Genomic DNA, 22,222 nt, shown 5'->3' with positions numbered 1-22,222 from the left:
GACCACTAGTTCTGCTACTTTGGAGTGGAGTGATTCGAGAAACTCTCCCATTTGGTTGGGAGGGTGATAGATAAGGATGCCGGAGAAAGTGGTGGTGGGAGCAAAATCCAAGGAGAAGTGCATGCTTTCGCAATTGGATATTGTAATCGGGCTGATCCTACAATGGTAGTGGTTTTTAAAAAGAATACCTAAACCCCCTCCTCTACCCTGTGGTCTGTCCATCCTATGAAGAACATATCCAAGTTGCATAAGGGCGGTAATGTCCGGGTCAGATGCGTCTTTTAGCCAAGTCTCTGTCAAGAATATCGCATCAGGACTGATTTCTTCTAAAAGCAGTGCCATTTGCACTGCATGTTTTGTAAGAGAGCGACAGTTTAGAAGAAACATTTTGTATTGTTTGGCGGTGTGAGAAGTACCGCTATAGCTAGTAAGTGTGTACTTACAGTGGGAGCAGGTGCCAGTGGTTGAGTTTGGATGGATTGAATGGTGACAGAGATCTTGTATGGGTGGCATTAGGTTTTTCAGGGAGGGACAGTCATACCGTATAGGAGAGGCGTCATCCGTTCTAAAATGACCAGGGGGAATGGCCCCTGGTCCCGGCCGGGCGCAGACGGGCTTGCCTTTGGCGCGCCGCCGGCGCACCCGCTGCGCCCGCCCGCTGCGCGGACGGGCAGTTCTGTTGCTTTTATCCATTAATTGGAGTGAGTAGGGTGGGAGGGCCGATAGTCTGACCCGTCTCCCTTCCCTAGCCAAGATGGCGGCTCCGGTGGGTGGGGGAAGTGACCAGCGCCTTTCGCGAGCGGCGCTGAGTGGGCCGTTCGTGACGCTGCCTGGAGCGAAGTAGTCTCGCCCCAGGTAAGGAGCAGGGGTAAAAACTGCGAATTAAAATATTTACAGCTTTAAAATGTACCTTGCTCCTGCAATACCGGAGATAGCGAGTTCTGGATCCCAGAGTGATTTTTTCTTTTTTGGCAATATTATTCGTAATCAATAATATAGGTATTTGTTAAAAATGAGCAGCGCAAGAGAGCGCCAAGGTCCCCGGCTTCCGCCTTAGGGAGAATGCAAACAACTTCTCTCCAGACCAGGAGTAATACCCAGCTCTATCCTAGTGAGGAGTAATACCCTCCTCTATCATACTTCTTTCCAGACCAGGAGTAATACCCAGCTCTATCCTAGTGAGGTGTAACATCCTACTCTATCATACTTCTCTCCTGGTGAGGAGTAATACCCATCTTAATCCGGTGAGGTGTAACACCCTCCTCTATAATACTTCTATCCTGGTGAGGAGTACCACCCTACTCTACGACACTTCTCTCTGTGTGAGGAGAGAAGTGTGTAATACCCAGCTCTAGCCTAGTGAGGTGTTAAACCCTCCTATATCACACTTCTCTGCTGGTGAGGAGTAATACCCAGCTCTAGCCTAGAGAGGTGCAATACCCTCCTTTATCGTACTTGTCTCCTGGTGAGAAGTAATATCCAGCTCTATCATGGTAAGGAGTAAACCCTTACTCTATCATATGTCTCTCCTGGTGAGGAGTAGTACCCAGTTCTACCCTGGTGAGGTGTAATACTCTACTCTATCCTAGTGAGGAGTACCACCCTACTCTAGCCCACTTCTCTCCGGGTGAGGAGTAATACCCAGATCTATCCTAGTGAGGTGTAATACCTTACTCTATCCTACTTCTATCCTGGTGAGGAGTACCACCCTACTCTACGACACTTCTCTCCGGGTGAGGAGAGAAGTGTGTAATACCCAGCTCTATCCTAGTGAGGTGTAATACCCTCCTCTATCATACTTCTCTCCCGGTGAGAAGCACAATCCAGCTCTATCCTGAGGAGTAAAATCGTACTCTATCATACGTCTCTCCTGGTGAGGAGTAGTACCCAGTTGTACCCTGTTGAGGTGTAATACCCTATTCTATCCTACTTCTGTCCTGGTGAGGAGTTCCACTCTTCTCTTTCACACTTGTCTCCTGGTGAGCAATAATACCCAGCTTTATCCTGGTGCGGTGTAATACTCTCACCTCCTGGTGAAGAGTAACAATCTACTCTATCCACCTTTATCATGGTGCCCTACCCTGATGCGCCAAACGTTGTTCAATGTTCAAGTAGAGGAAAATGATGATGGATACTGTATACTAACCAACACACCAATTGTAGCAAGGTTTTTTTAATATAAGTCCCTAGTAAAGTGGTACAACCTGGACCAGCAGTCCTTGTTGTGCTACTCACTTTAGCAGCCTTTTAAAACATGTCTTAGACCTGCCATTGCAGCCTGTGTGCCAGTTTAAACAGCCAATTCAAACTGGCACAATAATCATTCTGACAAGCCTGAATCTCCCTTTTTAATACATATAAGGTACCCCAAGGGTGGGCCCTAAACAGCCACTAGGGCAGGGTGCATTGAAATTAAAAAGTTGGACACATACTTTTAAGTCTTACATGTCCTTGTACTGAAAATGAAAAACTCCTACATTTATTTTTTCACAACTGTGAAGCTGACGTCTCCCATAGGGTAAGATTGAGTTACCTTATTACATTTATTAAGTGCTAACTTTTAATTGGGATCAATGAGAAATATCATGTTTGGACTCAAATGAATTGTAAGTTAAAATCCTCTCATGGTAAAGCCAGGTTTAGGATTACAATTTTGAGAATGCCATTTTTAGAAAGTTGGTATTATTCCACCCTAAACTTTCTGAGGCTATCTAGAAGCTACCAGCTGCTTGGGCCTGTTAATTGCTCCCCTATCAGAACTGCCTATTGGCCCCAGACAGTGAACGAAATGCGGATTGAGGCCTGCCTCGTTTTTTGGAGGACTGCCCTGCTGCTTGAGGCTTGCCCTGTTCTTCAGAGGACGGTCCTATTGCTTGAGGCCCGTCTTATTCTTCTGAGAACTGTCCACCTGCTTGAAGCCTGCCTTGCTGATTGAGGGAAAGCGGACCATCCCTTTAAAACCAGGACTACCAGAGTGACTCCAAGAGTCAGTTGGCTGACCTCCTCTTATGAGCTACAGGGACACAATAAGCTCCAGACGCCTCCTTGAAAGGGCCCAGCTGACCTACTGCAACTGGAACTGTCTGAGCCCTGCTGGTGTGTGTTTCTGATAACCAAGAGTTGCCTCCCCATGTCCTGGACCCCTGGCTGGCATCCTGTGAAATCCAGAAGGTTTGAATATACTGCGCCAGACTTTCAGAAGGTAACTTTTTCAATGGGACTAGCCTGGTCCCTGTATACAGTCTGTGCTCCATCACAATCAGCCTGAACTTGAGACTTTGTTCTCATCTAACTTGATCAGACACCCACAGTGTATGCTTTCTGCTCCTTGGTGCTATTTTTTATATCTCCGGATCTACTGATTGGATTTTTGTCATTTGGTCTAATTTTATCTATTACAGTTTACTTTATTTTTACGGGCTCGGCGACGTCACCACTTCGTCAGAAGTGGGGCGGAGCGGCGAGCCGTATTGTAAAGGGTATTCTGTTTTGTGCCGGATAAATTCCTCAGTGCGCGAACTTTTTCAGTCATTTTGTTTGGCATCTGCGCAGTGATTCGTCTTCGCTGTGCTGTCTTTTTAGTAGCCTTGACGCGATAGGCTACATGTTATTTCCGGTCGCCATTGTTGGCATATTGTGTGCGGTTATGCGCACGGCCGTCCATAAATATCAATTAGGAGCGGTCATGGAGGCGCTGTAATGTAATCCAGATGCTGTGGGCGCGTTCACCATTCTGAAGTGTGTTTGGTTGGCGCGTGTTCGTCTGCATCGCAGTTCAAACAGCTTGTTGTTCACAACGGCGCGGTATGTGCAGATAAGAGCCAGCTATCTCCTCCAAATAAAGATAGGCAGGAAGAGCAGTGCGTTTGGTGGGCGCGCGTACTACGGCCAGCAGTACCACCACCACCACCAATGCTACTGCTACCAGTACCACCACCACCAGCACTACCGCTACCAGTACCACCAACACCAGTACCACCACTACCAGTACTACCACCACCAGTACTACCACCACCAGTACTACCACTACCACCACTACCAGTACCACCACCACCACCAGTACTACCACCATCAGTACTACCAGTACTACCACCACCATTACTACCACTACTACAGCCACCAGTACTACCACTACCACCACCACCAGTACTACCACCACCACCACCAGTACTACCAGTACCACCACCACCAGTACTACCACTACCAGTACTAGCAGTACCAGTACTACCACCACCAGTACCACCACCACCAGTACTACCACCACCAGTACTACCAGTACCACCACCACCACCAGTACTACCACTACCAGTACCACCACCACCACCACCAGTACTACCAGTACTACAGCCACCAGTACTACCACTACCACCACCACCAGTACTACCAGTACCACGACCACCAGTACTATCACTACCAGTACTACCAGTACCACTACCACCACCAGTACTACCACCACCAGTACCACCACCACCAGTACTACCACTACTAGTACTACCACTACCAGTACTACGGCCAGCAGTACCACCAACACCAATGCTACTGCTACCAGTACCACCACCACCAGTACTACCGCTACCAGTACCACCACCACCAGTACTACCGCTACCAGTACCACCACCACCAGTACTACCGCTACCAGTACTACCACCACCAGTACCACTACCACTACCACCACCACCACCAGTACTTCCAACTCCAACCTCCAACTCCAACCTCCAACTCCAACCTCCAACTCCAACTCCACCCTCCAACTCCACCCTCCAACTCCACCCTCCAACTCCACCCTCCAACTCCACCCTCCAACTCCACCTCCACCCTCCAACTCCAAAGTCACCTTCCAACTCCACCCACCAACTCCACCCACCAACTCCACCCTCCAGCTTCCAACTCCACCCTCCAACTCCACCCTCCAGCTTCCAACTCCACCCTCCAACTCCACCCTCCAACTCCACCCACCAACTCCACCCTCCAGCTTCCAACTCCACCCTCCAACTCCACCCACCAACTCCACCCTCCAGCTTCCAACTCCACCCTCCAACTCCACCCTCCAGCTTCCAACTCCACCCTCCAACTCCACCCTCCAACTCCACCCTCCAACCTCCAACTCAACCCTCCAACTCAACCCTCCAATTCCACCCCCCAACTCCACCCCACATCACTCGGGAACACCACCACATCACTCAGGGGCACCACCACATCACTCAGGGGCACCACCACATCACTCAGCCCAACCACAACAGCATCACTCAGCACCACAACAGCACTGCCTTGCTTGCTATCAACAAGCATTGCCTTAGCCAATAGGAGTCACATTAGGAAAGTGTAAGCTATTGGCTTTGTGAATAACAATACTATTAATTTATATATTTTCAAAGCCAACACATATTAAACAAGCATTGGCATAGCCAATAGGTCTCGCTTTCTGGACCCTATAAGTATTTAGTTATGCAGCAGAATATCCTTGGTGCAACAACACCAACTGTTGCATGGCTAAACACTTGTAAGGTCCCAAATACGAGACCTATTGGCTATGCCAATGCTTGTTTAAATGAGGTTTACATTGCAGGAGCCACATCCTTGTGGAATTAAGAATGAGTATACAGAGAAGCAAACGTATAACAATATGTCAAATTGCATATTCTGTGTCCAGGCACAGAGGGCAATAATCACAAAAATAAGCTGGCCTTAACAATAAGCTTTCCTGGTTTATTTGAGGTTTACATTGCAGGAGCCACATCTTTGTGGAATTAAGAATGCATTTACAGAGAAGCAAACGTATAACAATATGTCAAATTGCATATTCTGTGTCCAGGCACAAAGGGCAATAATCACAGGGGGAAATGAAAATTTCAAAGTGAGCAGGAAGCAAGAAAAGAAGATAAACCATGGAAGAACACGAAAAGGAACAGGGAGGGGGGTGGGGGGAGAGGGCAGAAGTTAAGGAGCCAAAGAGGACGTTGGGGGGGTAGGGGGGAGGGAAGCCTGTGGGAGGCTGATGCCTTTGATGTGAGACCAGTGAAGTGTGAACCAGTGGGCAGGACCAAATGGAACCCTTTGAAGTCACGGCCTGCGGCCGTGATGGCAAATGCTGCTGGCAGGGGAAGCCTGTAGGGGGAGGAGAAATCCAAGTAAGGCTGTGTGCGGGGAGAGGGAGGGAGGCTGATGCGCGTGCTTGTTTGTTCACGTGATTCACGTGAACTCAAAGAAAACCGCAGCAAAAAGCCCTTGGTTTGACGAGCTTTTTGAGCACTTGAATTCTCGCTCCGCTCAATGCGCTTGCGCGCATTGATAGGTCACGAGACCTAAAAATGTGTCATTTAAATTACCAATAGCTCACACTTTCCTAATGCGTGGCCTATTGCATTGCAAATGCTTGTTTTTCTTTCGTCCGTAGATAAAACAAATATTTGCAATCAGTGATCTAAGCTATATACATCTTCTTTATCCAAACAACGTAACAACTTGACCACATTACCCCGTGTCCCACTGTCATGGAACATCTTAACCATTCCAACTTGCTATATTTGGCGTCATAGGACATTGGTACCAAGGGAGGTGGGATAATCCCTCATACCCCCCGCACCTCTTACATGATTCCTATCCATCCCAATCTCTAGAGACAGCCCACATATCCTCTTCAGGCTCCATTCTCTACATATAAATGGAGTCATAATCCTAATATTTTACCTGTTAACCTACCACCTTCACTGAGACCGATAGTGACCCTAATGGGGTCTATTTGTGATATTGTAATTCAGACACTCTCGTGATACAAGTCATCTGGCCATGAAGGCGCTATGGTGACAATAGTTATCTGCCTATGAAGACATTCTGGTGAAACTAATGTTCTGACTATACAGACGCTCTGTTGATGTTAGTCATCTGGGCTTGAAGACACACTGTTGACACTAGAGATCTGGCCATGGAGATGCTAAGATGACAATAGTGATCTAGCCATGAAGAGACACTGGTGATATGGACATGAAGACTCTGTGGTGACATTAGTGATAAGGTCATGAAGACACTCTGTTGACACTAGTGATCTGGCCATGAAGATGCTCTGCTGACAAAAGTGATCTAGCCATGAAGACACTCTGGTGACACAAGTGATCTGCCTATGAAGACTCTGTGGTGATAGTAGTCGTCTGGTTAGAAGACGCTGTGGAGATATTAGTGTTCTGTCCCTGAAGACCTCTGGTGACAGTAGTGATTTACCCATGAAGACACTCTGGAGATACTAGTGATCTGACCATGAAGACACTCAGGTGACACTAGTGATCTGCTCATGAGAACACTTTGGTGACACTAGTGATCTGTCGATGAAGACTCTGCGGTGACATTAATCATCTGGCTATAAAGGCGCTCTGGTGACACTAGTGATCGTGTCAAGAAAACACTCTAATGAGACTCGTTATCTGGCCATGAAGGTACTTTGGTGACATTAGTAATCTGGCCATGAAGACTCTCTGGTGAAAGTTGTAATCTGGCCATTAAGAATCACTGGTGACACTAGTGAGCTGCAATGAAGAAACACTGGTGATATTAGTGATCTGAGTAAGAAGATGCTCTGGTGATAGGACTAATCTGGCCATGAAGACACTCTGGTGACACTAGTCCTCTGACCATGAAGGCAAGACGCTCTGGTGACACTAGTGACCTGGCTATGAAGGCAAGACGCTCTGGTGACACTAGTGACCTGGCTATGAAGACGCTCTGGTGACACTAGTGACCTGGCTATGAAGACGCTCTGGTGACACTAGTGACCTGGCTATGAAGACGCTCTGGTGACACTAGTGACCTGGCTATGAAGACGCTCTGGTGACACTAGTGACCTGGCTATGAAGACGCTCTGGTGACACTAGTGACCTGGCTATGAAGACGCTCTGGTGACACTAGTGACCTGGCTATGAAGACGCTCTGGTGACACTAGTGACCTGGCTATGAAGACGCTCTGGTGACACTAGTGACCTGGCTATGAAGACGCTCTGGTGACACTAGTGACCTGGCTATGAAGACGCTCTGGTGACACTAGTGACCTGGCTATGAAGACGCTCTGGTGACACTAGTGACCTGGCTATGAAGACGCTCTGGTGACACTAGTGACCTGGCTATGAAGACGCTCTGGTGACACTAGTGACCTGGCTATGAAGACGCTCTGGTGACACTAGTGACCTGGCTATGAAGACGCTCTGGTGACACTAGTGACCTGGCTATGAAGACGCTCTGGTGACACTAGTGACCTGGCTATGAAGACGCTCTGGTGACACTAGTGACCTGGCTATGAAGACGCTCTGGTGACACTAGTGACCTGGCTATGAAGACGCTCTGGTGACACTAGTGACCTGGCTATGAAGACGCTCTGGTGACACTAGTGACCTGGCTATGAAGACGCTCTGGTGACACTAGTGACCTGGCTATGAAGACGCTCTGGTGACACTAGTGACCTGGCTATGAAGACGCTCTGGTGACACTAGTGACCTGGCTATGAAGACGCTCTGGTGACACTAGTGACCTGAGCCTGGACACACTCTAGTGAGACTAGTTATCAGCATGTGAAGACCCTCTGGTGTCACTGGTCATCTAGCCATGAAGACAGACCATGGGGACACTAGTGGGGGACACTAGTGAGAGCCTCTGGTGACGCAGCCACGAGGGTCCTGTGGGGAGAGCAGGGATGCAGGTGGGGGGTGGGGGGGGCGGCAGAGCCCCCTGGCCCCACCCCTCCCCCCGCAGTCAGTGTCCCCCCTCCCCCCGCAGTCAGTGCCCCCCCCCTCCCCCACAGCAGACCCCTCCCCCTCCCCCTCCCCCAGCTTACCCTCGCGGGGGCTGAGCCGGCGCAGCGCCCCCTCCTGGAGGCAGCCGGGGGCCCGAATGAGGAATAACCACAGCCTGCCCGTCGTCGCCAGAGCACGCAGGGCCCGAGCGCATGCGCAGAGACACCAGCACGCAGAATGAGGAATAACCTCGGCGAATACCGCCGGCAACGCATGCGCAGATCCAGAGAGCACCTGACTGGGAGAAACAACAACATCCGGTCGCGCATGCGCGCACGTGACGGGGTCCGGAGAATGGGGAATACCGAGGCGGAAGCGAGGCCGGTGAGAAAAGGAGTCACGATAGCAAAGTGGGCGGAGTCGGAAATGTGGAATAACGCGGCGGAGAAATTTGGAGAATGGGGAAGAACGGCCGCGCCGTCGCGAGAGAGGAGCGCGAGCCGGAGGCGCCGCGGGGACCGGTGAGGCGGGGGTGGCGGCGCGCGCACGGCGAGAACCGGGGCTGGGGGGGCGACGGCGGCGCTCTGAGGGGCGGCGGGAGGGGCCGGGGAGAGGCTGTCCTCCTCTCGTCAGGGAAGGGGGAGGGCAGGCCCTGAGCCCCGGTTATTCCCCATTCACGGCTAGGCGCGGCCTGGTGTGCGCGAGGGGAGGCCCCGGGGGCAGAGAGGAGCGGCCGCAGGGGGGCAGGTAAGGGGGGTGGGGGAGTGTGAAGGGGTGGGGGCAGGTAATGGGGGGGCAGGGAATGGGTCCCCCTCTGGTGCAAAACTGGACAAAGGGCATGGCAGTGACCCCCCCCTGTCCAGACCCCCACTGGGAGCGTCCCCCGAACCTTCCCTGGGGTACTTAACCGTTGCAGCAATTCCTCCTCGGTGCGGCGGTTTAGCGCAGCGGCCAACGGGCGCGCGCAGCTCTACGACGGTAGTGCGAGCGACGACCGCTGCCCGACAGAAGCACGCGAGGGGTTAAGGGCTTTCCTGGCTGTCGGTCCCTAGATTCGTGGTGGGATAAGATTCCGATCGGACACCGCTGCACTTCTACCGCCCGGGCCCTCTGGACTCCGCTAGACCTCGTTTGGGCCTGGTTTCGTCTCCCTTCCAGTCTGCTGCAGCGTCTGAGCCGGTGTATCATACAGGGACCATCCAAGGCCTGTGAAGCGTCAAGGACAACCAAGGTAATCTCCCTTGGAGTGAAGGAGTCCCTCCCCTCCATTCCCAGGCACTGCAGCAAAGTCGACCGGTCTGCAGATCCTGAGCTCTTCCGGACTCCATGGGCTCTGCAGTCCAGGTGGTGGTTTTCCACAGCTCCCGAGGCCTGCTCTACCCTGGCACCAAGTTTGAGGCTATTACTCCTTGTGGGGGTTGAAATAACTGAACCCCTGGTACCGTGTCCCCTTTGCAGTTGCAAAGGCTTGTTGTCATCTTTGCAAGAAGATCTTCGGGCTCCAAGTAGCCCCAACCTCAAACATCTCCAGTGACCAGAATCATCAGCCACACCCCATAGTGGGTTGCAACTTTTGGTGAGCTGCTTGAGATCCTCTCACGGCTCCAGTGTCTACGGGCTGTGGGTCACTTTTGAGGTTTTTTTTAGACTCCCCTGCTTGCTCGGGGCTTGCTCCAACCCCCTTGCTTGTAGTGAGTCTCCTGGACCAGGCTGGTCCTCACTGTGTACATTCTTGACCTCCTGAGTTAGTTGCAATCCCTCTATCAGTAAAGGTGGGTCTCACCAGCGAATGCTGCGGGAACCGAAGACCAAGGTGTGTCCCCTGTTAAAGTGCCCCCATGTACCTGCCCGCCCAGTCAGGATCGCTGGTGATCTCCAGAATACGAATAATACGTATTCCTGAGCGCTTAGACCCTTGTTGGCCTGAATAGAGGTATGGTGGTAGTACAGGGTGTCTTCTCTTGAATACCACAGGTTTACTTACACTTTCTATTTTCATTTTGATTCTCACTTTTCACGGTCCTGGCGAAGAGGATCCACTAGGGACTCATAAAACGTGCAAAACATGTTGACCTCACTTTTATTAACACATGTCTTTCACAGACTGAGAGCAGTGGGAGCATACTTATCCCCCCTAGATATTTGTTGCATAGGTTTAGCTCCAGTCCTGTATTCAATTTTTAATTTGCCTTCTGGACGCTTGAATAAATGTATTTGGGTTCTGGATAGACCATTTTAACATCACACTCCCTTACCTTCACTAAGGCCCCCACACCCGCATGCACAACTGTGGCACCTCCTAAAAAGATCTCAGATAAAGAGCCCTCTTGCTGGGCCCGTAGGGGACTGCAGCACCACCCCCACGAGGAACAAGGCCCGAGGAAACATGACACCCGCAAGGGTGTGTGAGTGCACCGAATTCAAAAGGAGGAATTCCCCTATCCTGAATTTGATCCCACAGATACATCTTCTTGGAGACACCACTTTCCAACCACATTAGGTTGTAGAGTCTTTTCCCCTTCTTAGGAACAGCTACCTCCTACTGGGTTAATATCTTTGAGCAATAGGGCATACGTCCTCATTAATGTGTAATTGTACTTTCATAGTTTTGAGTTTTCTTAACCCATTAAACAAGGAAGGAAATTGACTTGCCTAATCATGATGAGCATTCACGTTATACTTTACTGATATCAGTTCCCATATCAGCAGCTGTGCGGAAAGTGAGCAAACAGGCACTTGACGCCGTACTTTGAATGACATGAATGGGTGATTGCACTCTTGTTTTCTTGTGTTTCATCATTGCTTCAAATGAACCTTGACTTTTTGCAGCCCTGGTATCCAATTTTAGTTTTCAATGGTGTAAGTTGTGGCCATGGACAGAGTTCATTGTATTTCTCCTCTGACATTATGTTTATCGACGCACCACTGTCGATATTAAAAGATTTCGAGCAACCGTTTACCTTTAGTGTAATCTTTGAATGACTTTGGTGTTTTTTCATTTCGACTTCTCTTGGACCTGTATTTTTCTTCACAATTGGCCAGTCCAACATACGCACATTTTTCTGAGATAAACATCTAACTTGCACAACCATCGTCTTCACTTTCACTTGATGTAGATCAATTGGTGTGGTCACTTGGCCTTGTGGGCATTTCAAATGTCGCCTCTTTGTCTTTGCGTCATGACTCACTTCTTTCTTTCTCTGCCTTGCAAACTGTTACAAAATGGTTCTCCTTCCCACATCCTTTGCACACTTGTCCAAAGGATGTATCTTCTTGTGGAAACAAAAGCCCACATCTGAAGCGCAGCTTCTTCTTCTGTGGATACATCGATGTGTGTCTCTGTCATGTGCTTCGGCTTGCTTTTTACTTTAATGACTGACTCACTCTGGAGACCTCCGGCCTCCATGTTAGCAGCTTGTCGATCAGCACGCTCTTCAGCTCTGGCATCCATGAGAACTTCCACCACACTAAGAGTTTCTCTTGGCATTCTTTGTCTGGATGAATCTGACCAACATCCATCAATAACTCTGAGGCGTATAGCTTCCTCATCATTAAATTAATTGAACTTGCAATGTTACCCATATCCTCTGTAGTTTAATAAAGGCTTACAAGCTGCTTCCCAGCGAGGCCTATGCAAATACACAACCTTCAGGAAGGCATAAAAGATATTGGGGCAGAGGAAAAAACACCTGGCACCCAGCGAGGCCGCCTTTCTTACCACACCCTTCCCCAGCCTCCTATAGCCACAGGGTGAGGGCCTGGCAGGCAGTGGTCAAGAAAAAGAACACGGCTACTGCTGCTTCTGTGTGGTCAGCGATGCAGATGTCCCATGGGCACAAAATCACCCTGCCCCTCAGCGAGGCTCTTGCATACTCCCTCCATCACCCTCCCACCATTGCCTGAATGTGATGGCCTGAGGAATGGTCAGGGTAAAGACTCTATCTGTCCAGGCTGGCTTCATTTGTTTGGGGGGGGTGAGAAAGTTAACTGCCTCGAGACAAAGTATACACGACCTCTGGTCTGACTGTATGGACTGATGTAATTATTTTCCTTTAAGTAAATCGTACATAGCTATATGTATCATTTCTGTTCTTGCTCCTGTTGTTCATATTGGTGTACATATTAATTTTTGCCTTAAGTGACACTATTCCTGTGCCCGCCTCTTTTCCTGGCTTTGCTTTTCATGTTAAACAGATGAAACTAACCTACCTTTTAGTTAAGGCCTTCTTCCTCTGCTGCATTCTTCCACTGCCCTGGACTTTCATCACCGTGCAGCAGGAACATGAGCTCTGTTTTATTTGCAACTTGTTATATGCATCTCTGAAGCATCAGTGGTTTTGCTTTAGCTTTGTTTGGCTGTCAAATGAAAAGTGCTCTTACATCCCATCTGTAAAAGTTAGCGCTAGATCAAGATAAAGGTGGTCGCCCCATCAGCTCTCAAAGTGGTAGTGCAGAGCATTAAGACTTCTGTCTCCATTGCCTTCAGACAGCAGAAATGATGAGCCTGCACCATCCCTGCTTTTAGGCCAGCTGGATTTCCACAACCTCTTCAAATGAGGCCTGGCTGTCCCAGCTTAATGAGCTGTAACCTCTGATTCCATTCAGCCGGTCACAGTTACCTTCTTGTTGATTCTCGCGCTCCTGGTATTCTTTCCTATTTCCAGAATTACCAGGAGTGAAGACTTCACACCACTGTAGCATCTTGATCACACCTTGAAACCATAAATGGGGTTTGCCGTTTATCAGCATCTCAAGAAAACATTATGAGGCTTGAGTGCACACTTTCTCCGCTTGTCTGTTAAGAGAGTTTCTTGTCTATTCAAGATGTGTTTACCAGGTGGTATTCCAAACCCACCTTGACATGAATATAGCTAGAGACCATTACATAATCTCACAAGAGACTATTAGAAAATGGATGATCCAAATCATTCTCTTTGCTTCACTTCATACTAAAGAAAGAGTGAACTCATGAAAATTTATTTTACTGATCAGTGGGTAAAGAGCTTGTTGGGGAAATAGAATTTTTATTTATAAATTTAAAGAAATCATTTAGACAATGTGACAAGCAACCATCTTCCTTATCATGGTAAGAAGAGTAACTCAATGGAAATCATTAAAGGTTTATGAAGTGAAAACATGAAGGTTGATCTCCGTGAAGGGTTGTTTTCATTAGCAGGAGAAATTCAAATATCACAGCCCCTCTTTAATTCCTCAGTTCTGTTGCTGCATGAGTAGATGTGCCTTTTCTCTGCTCTCTATACCATATTTTAAATTATTTTCTTTCTTCTCAGGAGGCGTGATTGCTAAACATCATGTATTGAAGATACAGGGTTGGTGGACTGAAGCGATCACAGGAAGTCTAAATATCAGGTAAAGAAGATCGACAAGGTGACCTTTCTTCAGAACCCCACAACTCCATGTAGCAAGAGAAGAAGGATGAGTGAGGCCTCTTCCGGTGGGATCCAGACATGTGCAAGCCAGGTGAAGATTAAAGAAATTGAGGAGGCCTCTACCAGTGATGAACAGATTTTTATGGCGCGAGTGGAAGTTAAAGGTGACATGACCACATCAAGTGATTGGCGGGACGACATTCAACAAGTGGTGATTGGTGAGGCATCTGGCAGCGATTGCCAGGCATATGAGAGCCACACGAAGTTTGAAAATAGGATGCAGACGTCTTCCAATCATTGGGGTTACAATCAACATGTGATTGAAGAATCCGAGGAGGTGGCTGCCAGTGATCCCCCGTCTTATCTGAACCCAGTGAAGATTAAGGAAGGCAAGGAGGCTTTTTCTCATGACGGGCAACACGATATGGAGACTGAAAGAGTTGAAGAGGCTTCTCCGAATGAACACCACGCTTCTGTGAGCCACATAAAGTTAGAAGCAGAGGAGGCTTCTTTCAACGGTTTCCAGTACCACATGAAACTAGTAGGGATTGAGGAAGGTGAGAAAGCATCTGCCAGTGATCGACAGGTCTGCCGAGGTCTGGTCACGACTGAGGAAGTATCCGCCACTGGCAGCCAGGATTTGGTGAGTCAAGTAACGGCTGAAGAAGGGGATGAGCTGTCTTCTATGGATCAGCCAACTTGCTTGTGGCATATAAAAGTTGAAGACGACGATGCGTGTGGTATTGATCAACCGGCATGTATTTCACAGATAAAGATTGAAGAAGAGGATGTTTCCATTGATGAACAGGCTTGCATGCGGCACATAAAGGTTGAAGAAGAGGCGTATGCTATTGGTCAACAGGCTTGTATAAAGCCGCCAATGTTTGGAAAAGATGAGGCATATGCCAATGATGAGCAGACTTGTGCAAGCCATTTAAAAATGGAAGAACAGATGCACGCTGCTGATCAGCAGGCTTCTGTGAGCCAGGTGAAGACTGAAGGAGGGATGGAATGTTCCATTCGTCAGACACCTGCCCAAGATCTTATGGGTTTGGAAGAGTGCGTGGGGATGGAAGTAGAAGAGGGCCCTTCTTCCGTCTGTTATCAGAATGCCATTGTCCAATTGATATCTAGCAAAGAGGGAGAGATGATAGGCGAAAATGGCCGCTACGTGCTTGTCAAATTGGCTATTGCAGGAGGGAATACAACCTCTGCTCGTGAACAACAGAATTTACTCACACAAGTGGAAATGCAAAGGGAAAAGTCTTTTGTTGGGGAATTGAAAAACCTTGTGGGGCACTCGAACATTGATACCAAGGCAGATCCCCCAGGCCCCTGCAAGATTAAAAAAAAGGAGGGTCCTCCCTGCATGGATTTCCACCGCCCCATGAACCAAGAAGTGGCGGTTGCGGAGCAGCACACGCCGTGGCATCTTGACGAGTACACAGTCTATATGGATGTTGAAGAAGGAAAAGAGCAGTTGGTTTCCCGTGACCCCTTAGTCCAGGAAGGTCATATGCCGTCTGCCTCACCCTACAACAGCTCCACAGTCCAGGAATGTCAGCTGGCCTTGTCAGACGACCACAATTCCTCGAGCCACAAAGATGACGAACAGTCCAGCTCAAATGAGTGCGACTTAGAATTCCAAGATGATGAGGACCTGTCTGATTGGGAGTATCATGACTGGAGAAACTTTGTGTCGAATGATCCTAAAGGTGAGGTTTTTTTAATTTCTAAACTTCTGTATTGGATGGTTTGTAATGTACGCTTGTGTTCTTGCTCTTGTGTTCTTGCTACAGAAAAAGTGACATGTGTCATACAAAGTTTTCTAGCCAACCACTGTAGGTTGTACATTCTTAATACACATAGACACAAGACATTGCCACAACAGTTGCATATGCATGATGTTATGCTTTGGTTCTGTACTGTTGTAACTAACTGCAGAAGAATGTTGCTAAGGGCAGTGGGTATTTATTCATTTTCATTGCCTTCTTCCTTGGGCCCCCAACCAACACAGGTGTGGCAGAGCTGGCTGGCCCAATTTCTGGCCAATGATTGTATTTTGAAGCAGGTGCATTTTTATTTTTTGTTTTTAAATAATCACATCGATGGCTGCTAAAAATATGAAATTCGTGTAAGTAAATGTTTTCCAAAAAGATTATTTTTAAAATACTGTGAGTGTGCGTCTTTACCTTCAGCCTGCCTTGTTCAGAGGGACCGGTTGGAGACTGTAGGAAGTTTTTTGCTCATATCTCCACCACCCATAAAGAGTGCAAGAATAATTTATATTTCCAGTCCCTAAATATCCGTATTAATTTGATAAAAATTCACAAACAGAGTAAATGCCCTTCAAAGCCCAGAATCGCAGGTTCCATCACCTTATTTCAATTTCTGTAGTATAAGGCTGAGCTGGAGGTCTCGGCCCTAAACGTTGCTGTCATTTCAAGAAACAACCAAACTGTGCATTGTCCAACACCTGTTCTCCTAAATAAACAAAGCTTTGTCATTGGACAAAACACGTGCAACAACTGAGATGGATTTAAAATCGATCACAGTTGATATCAGATATCTGTGTAGGTGTGAGTAGCAAATAACTGTAGATGAAAGCACAAAATCTACACGCAGTGGACAGAGTTGTGGAAACACTGCTCTTCACTGGACAAAAAGAAACTAGAATTGTTATATTCCCAAAAGTTGAAGCTTAAGCACGCTGGAGGGCCGCTCAGTATGTGTTCCTTACTAAAATGAAGAGTAACCGTTCAATACAGGGCCATGGCACCGAACGTCCACTCTCCCTCCTCCAAAGAGTCCTTCCGCTTCCTCTACCTGACCAATGGGCATCTACACTTTTTGTAACCACATTTAACTGGACTTCAGTAGAAATTCTATATCCGGACCGGAGGCCCCGATTATGCGTCGCTTACTTTTACTACTTCAAAAAAGCAGGCAATCACAGTATTTTTTCAAACACTACATTTCCCATGACACCACCTGGTCACCTGACCAACCATAGAGACCCTTCCCTATATAACCCATCAGTATTACATGAGCTTCCTCTTTCTTTGCTGCTTCACAGCCAGTTAATTGCATTCCTATATCTTTTGTACTTTTAATTCATCTTCACAGATTTTATATTTTTCAGCAGTGTGTTTCTATGTTACACACTCATTCAATTGCTTGTTGCGTTACTTTTGCTGACGGGGCTTCGGCCTGTTATTCTGTGTCCCGCGCACTCGTGGGTATCATTATTTTGCATTGGAAGCATTCGTCCTCCCGACCTGGCACTAAAGCCCTTGTCTGTGTATGTGAAGCGGGAGTGAGGACGCGACTGCTTGTCGAGTGATCCTCTTTCTATATTCATTGTTGAGTGGCTAACATGCTTGCGCTGTGGCCATTTTTATTGCCTCCGGGATCAGAGGCGTGGATCTGAACGCGCAAGACACGTATAACCTCTCCTGTCTCTGCCCTTCATGTGTGTGGCTCCCGATTACGCCCTGTGGCCTTTGGTTCAGGCACAGGGTTAAAAAATATCCTTAATCTCTGCTGAGAGTTGTTTTTACACGTCCCCCCCTCTATTCTTTCATTGTTATACCTTAATGGTTTTTTCTGACCTACTTTTTCTGTTTTGTTTTTTGTAAATTGGCATTTATCACAACTTAACGTGAGCTGATACCATCAGGACCATGTTACAGTTTTCCATTTTGTTACAAAAAATAACATAAGGCGTGTACCAGTTCCATCCCATCAAATTCTGTCTTAGCATCAACTACACACCACTTAAGAAGAATAACTTGCATATCATGAACAGTGATAATAAATTGTCCTGAGTACTGTGTGCTGATAAAGTTCTAGCGTTACAACATATTCTCCCGCCTTCATGCACCTATATCTGTCTGATGGTGCGATCCATCTCCAGTAGGAGCTCCTACGGGGAGAGTTCCCTAATGGGGCATTTTTAAAACGTAACAATTAACAAACATATGCAGGGTGGCGTGTTATCTTCCAGGGTCTGAAAAAAAAATCTAGGTGTGTATAACACTAGTTAGACGGGGATCAGGGGAGTGGTCCAATCTGCAAATGACAACCTTACAAATTCCGAACACTGTGTCCTGCAGAGAGGCTCCCAGGGATGTCTGTCATCCATGCCCCCCATTTCCTCTCAATTCACAAAACTCAGGTGTCTATTTACCTCACTGCTTATTCTTGTCATTTATGAAGTGCCAGCTCTCTCCTCCACCCCCTTGGTTGTGAACTCGCATCCATCCCTGGTCTGGGGCCATCTTCAGAATCCTGCTCCGTTATTCTTGATGCTCTCAAGCCTCTAGAGTCTCCCTCTGTTCTCCCCAGATTGAGGATTGATTTCCTCCTCTTATCCTTTGAATTTTGGTCTTATGCCCTCCTGAAACACCTTTTAGTCGGCTGCGCAGACATTCTGAATATAGGGGAGTACTACAAAGAGGGATATTATGAGGACCTGGCTGGTTCTCTGGAGCAAGACCTGGTGGACGCTCTGGACGTTAGGGTGCAACAATGAGCAAATAAAGCTCTGGTGAAAGCCATTGTGCCCCTAAAGAGACACCTATGTGGGTATGCTGAGCAGCAGGGTTGGCTCCCTACCCCTCCTCTGCGTGCACAGAGTGGTCAGGCGTCCTTCCAGACTAAAACCAGTGAGAGAGCCCTAGAGGACCACTTGCTGCTGATTTTGAGAGACTGGCGCCGTCCAATATTTCAGCCCCTGATCCTCTACAAGGTGAGGACTTCATCTCTTCCTCGGCCCAGATTTGGAAAAGAAGGATGAACCTGGCCCTAGAAAGAAAACCAGCAAGGCGCTTCACGTTGACCCCATGACCCCACCCCCCCACCCCCAGCTAAAGTGCTTGCCTTTGAGCCATTTGAGATGATCCACCCAAATTCCACTGTTCGGCTTCCTCTGCAGGATTTGGCGGGTTATGTTCAGTCACATATCCGGCATGCCTTTGACAAGGATGTGCAGGCTCAATTGCATTCCAAATGCCTGACCTTCTGGGCAAGGTCACTGATACACCTGCGGTTCATCATACCCTTGTCACTTAGCTCAAGAGGTATTCCAAAGAAAAGGATCGACATAGCCTGGTGCTCCTCCCATGATAAACTGCTGGACATTTCCGGTCCTTTAACCAAAATCCTGGAATTGGGCTATCGAGCTAAGGAGTCTGCGATGTACATTGATCCTTATAAGTTGGTAATCTGGGCCTACGGGCTATTTGTCAGTTCTGAAACGTGAATTGTGCCATTTCCAACAAGAGGCGTCGGTCTATCCTCCTTAAGCTCAACCCAAGCTCACTGAACTTGCATTTTCTGAATCAGGTCCAGTAGCACGGGACCTTTTCTAAAAGAGCGCTATGAATTTGTGGCAACCTTTAGTAATTTCGCTAGGTGCAAGGGTCTCTCCATAAGGTCTTTTGACAACTTTTTGGCAGGGCTGGAAGTTTTAGAGTGTGCATGTTCGGCCGCGGATACCAACAAGGCCAATAGAGCGATTTCTACCAACAGAATAGAGGTGGTAATCAGGATCCCAACAAACCTACCTTCTACCCCTCTTGCCCTGACCCATCAAGAATAGTTTCCGGAGAGGTCGCTATGAAGGATCTTGGAGTTCCTCCCAGGAATCTGGTGCCACAGGTGAGATTAATTCAGATTTTTGATGTGATACTGGGGAGGTAGTATTCAGTCTTTCCTACACATTTGGTAGATTCTTACACAGGATGCTTGGGGTTCTAGATATCATTCAGGGTTACAGATTGGAGTTCTATAGTTTCCCCGATACAAGCCCTTCCTCCCGCCATGATGTCTTATTTCAACGAGAGCAAGATTTAATCTCCTTCGAAATTCACACACTCCTACAAATGGGAGCAATAGAGGTAGCAGCCCCTCACTCCCACTGCTTTCTCAGTTGCATCTTCCTGGTGGAGAAGAAGGGTGGTGGTTCTCGTCTGGTGTTGAATTCCAGGTACTTCAATGCTTGTTTACAACCTTTTCAAGATGGAGGGCATCCATCTCCTGAGAGATATTCTTCAAGAAGGTGTTTGGATAGTTCGGCTAGATTTAAAGGACGCATACCTTTCCATTACCCTTTTTTTCCAACCCACAGATGCTTTCTCCTGTTCCTTTGCCAAGATCTGTGTTACGAGTATAGGGTCCTCCACTCTGGGCTCTCCTCCACCCCTTGGTGCTTTAGGAAGCTCTTGAGGCTGGTGTTGGAATCCTTCAGAGCTCTCTGTTTGCGTTGGGTTAACCTACTTGGACAACATCATTTTCATGGCCTAGTGCCCTCGGTGGGCTATCAATCACTTGGAATGGTTAATCCTCCTTCTCCAAGATCTGGGCTTCATAGTGAATAATCAGTTCTGACTCCTTCGCAGTGGATACAGTTCCAGAGATTTCAGGTAGATTCCCTCCTTTGCCGATTGACTCTCTCTCCCCAAAAAAGTCTAGAGCATCAAGAAAGAATTGAGATAGACTCTGAGCAAGTGGACTGTATCCTTGAGGTCGCTAGCTCGAGTGGTGGGCTTGATGGCCTCATCGATCCAGGCCATTTTTCCTAGTCCTCTGCATTATTGTGCCCTTCAGAGACTCAAGATTCAGCATCTTCAGAAAGGTCTCCGCTACATAGAACCGATTCTCCTCGCAGAGGAGGTGAGGTCGGAGGTGTTGTGGTGATTAGATCAAATGTTATGGCAATATTTGGCTCAACTCCCTAGATTGTGATAGAGTCCAATGCTGGGGTTGGGGAGCTCATTGCAGCCCTGTTTCAACCGGGGGTCGTTGGTCTCAGGAGGAACTATCCCTCCACATCAAGTGCTTGAACGCCTAGCAGGCTCCCTTGCAATTTGCAGCCTTTCTCTGGAGAGGTCTGGTTGTTACATACTGCTTTGTATGGACAATATCTGCAGTTCGGTATGTGAACAAATTGGGCAGGACGAGATCCCACATTCTGGCAGAGATTGCCAAGGACTTTTGGCATTTGTGCTTGCAGCATCGGATCTCTGTGGTAGTGGAATATCTTCCAGGCCGGAGAAATACTGTTGTGGATTGACAGTCCCGACACCTTCAGGATATCAGTGACTGGAGGCACTATCCTCTTGTGTTCCATGTGCAGAATTGCCACTGGAGCCCTTGTCTGATAGATCTTTTTGCGTCTCTTTCCAACCTCTGACTTCTGACGTTCTTCAGCTGGCATCCAGATTCTGAAACCCAAGTCATGGATGCTTTTCTTCAGGACTAGGCCCCCAACCTGTGCTATGCCTTTTCCCCTGTAGTGTAGTTCCTATTTTCCCAATAGGCTCTGCGCATTGGAATAGTACCTACAGCAGTAAAGGCCTAGGCCAGACGTTAACTAGGTCTACTACTGTCGATACTAGACTTAATTTTTGGGTTTGCCAGCTAAGCTCAGAGTTCGCTAGAAACTTTCTCGAATGTTCAAGGAAGGATTAACTCCCCTGATTAGACAAGAAGGGATTTAGTTTCTGACAACCATAGAACATGACAACTTTGCTCTTCCCTAATCAAGAGTCAATCTCAAGAGTCGTGTGAGCACAAGGCAATTATTTTACTCAGTCAGTACGTGCATTCTTAGTCTCATCAGAATGTAGAGAAAAGGAAGAGACGGGCGTGTTCAATAAAAGATGTTATTTATTGATCAGTCTCTTTTCTCGTACAAGAGAAATGGATCGATATTATTGCAATACTTATTGTTAAGTAAAGTGCATACATTAGAAGCAATAGTATAAAATAATACTGTAAAAACATTGATATGGTTTCTGAGCCATATGATGTTTAAAATGATTAAAATATATTTACATACACATATACATTTTGACTAAACGTACTCAACTGGTGTTTCTAAATACGCCTACCCCGTGTACCTGACCTAAGTCTAATGCGTGGGCGGGAATAGAAAGTTACAGTTTAAGTTAAGTTTGTTTTTGCCAAGTGAATAACTAAAGAATTCTCTGTGAGGGGTTATTCAGTTCTGTACCTGGAATTTAGGATGAATGAGGAATGGTATCTCTTTCTCTGCTCTCGATATTCCAGGCTGCCTGCGAGGGCTACCCGGAAGCGCCGGTGCTGGGTCTCTCG

At 47.7% G+C, this 22,222-nt stretch overlaps 2 protein-coding genes across 9 annotated transcripts in view; one reads left to right on the top strand and one right to left on the bottom strand.

Annotated features, from left to right (window-relative positions):
- Positions 1–8,899, bottom strand: part of LOC144821593 (uncharacterized) — a 71,415-nt gene extending 62,516 nt beyond the window's left edge. The window contains exon 1 of the mRNA XM_078678812.1: positions 8,816–8,899. The gene's annotated coding sequence lies outside the window, so the exon portion shown is untranslated. The remainder of the gene's footprint in view (positions 1–8,815) is intronic.
- Positions 8,900–9,107: 208 nt separating this feature from the next.
- LOC144821591 (uncharacterized) overlaps positions 9,108–22,222 on the top strand; it is a 145,204-nt gene continuing 132,089 nt past the window's right edge. For 4 of the 8 annotated variants that reach the window (XM_078678807.1, XM_078678806.1, XM_078678811.1 and 1 more), the window contains exons 1-2: positions 9,120–9,235; positions 14,006–15,819. In XM_078678807.1, the coding sequence (XP_078534933.1) occupies positions 14,151–15,819 (1,669 nt within the window). In that variant the 5' untranslated portion in view covers positions 9,120–9,235; positions 14,006–14,150. Of the gene's footprint in view, positions 9,236–9,368; positions 9,462–9,571; positions 9,946–14,005; positions 15,820–22,222 lie in introns of those variants that run through there. The other 4 variants (XM_078678809.1, XM_078678810.1, XM_078678804.1 and 1 more) reach the window with 4 other exon arrangements.

Source organism: Lissotriton helveticus, chromosome 2_2 (assembly GCF_964261635.1).
Source record: "Lissotriton helveticus chromosome 2_2, aLisHel1.1, whole genome shotgun sequence".
Classification (NCBI taxonomy): domain Eukaryota; kingdom Metazoa; phylum Chordata; class Amphibia; order Caudata; family Salamandridae; genus Lissotriton; species Lissotriton helveticus.
The sequence above is the reverse complement of the archived record's forward strand: the minus strand, read 5'-3'. Positions and strand labels throughout refer to the sequence as shown.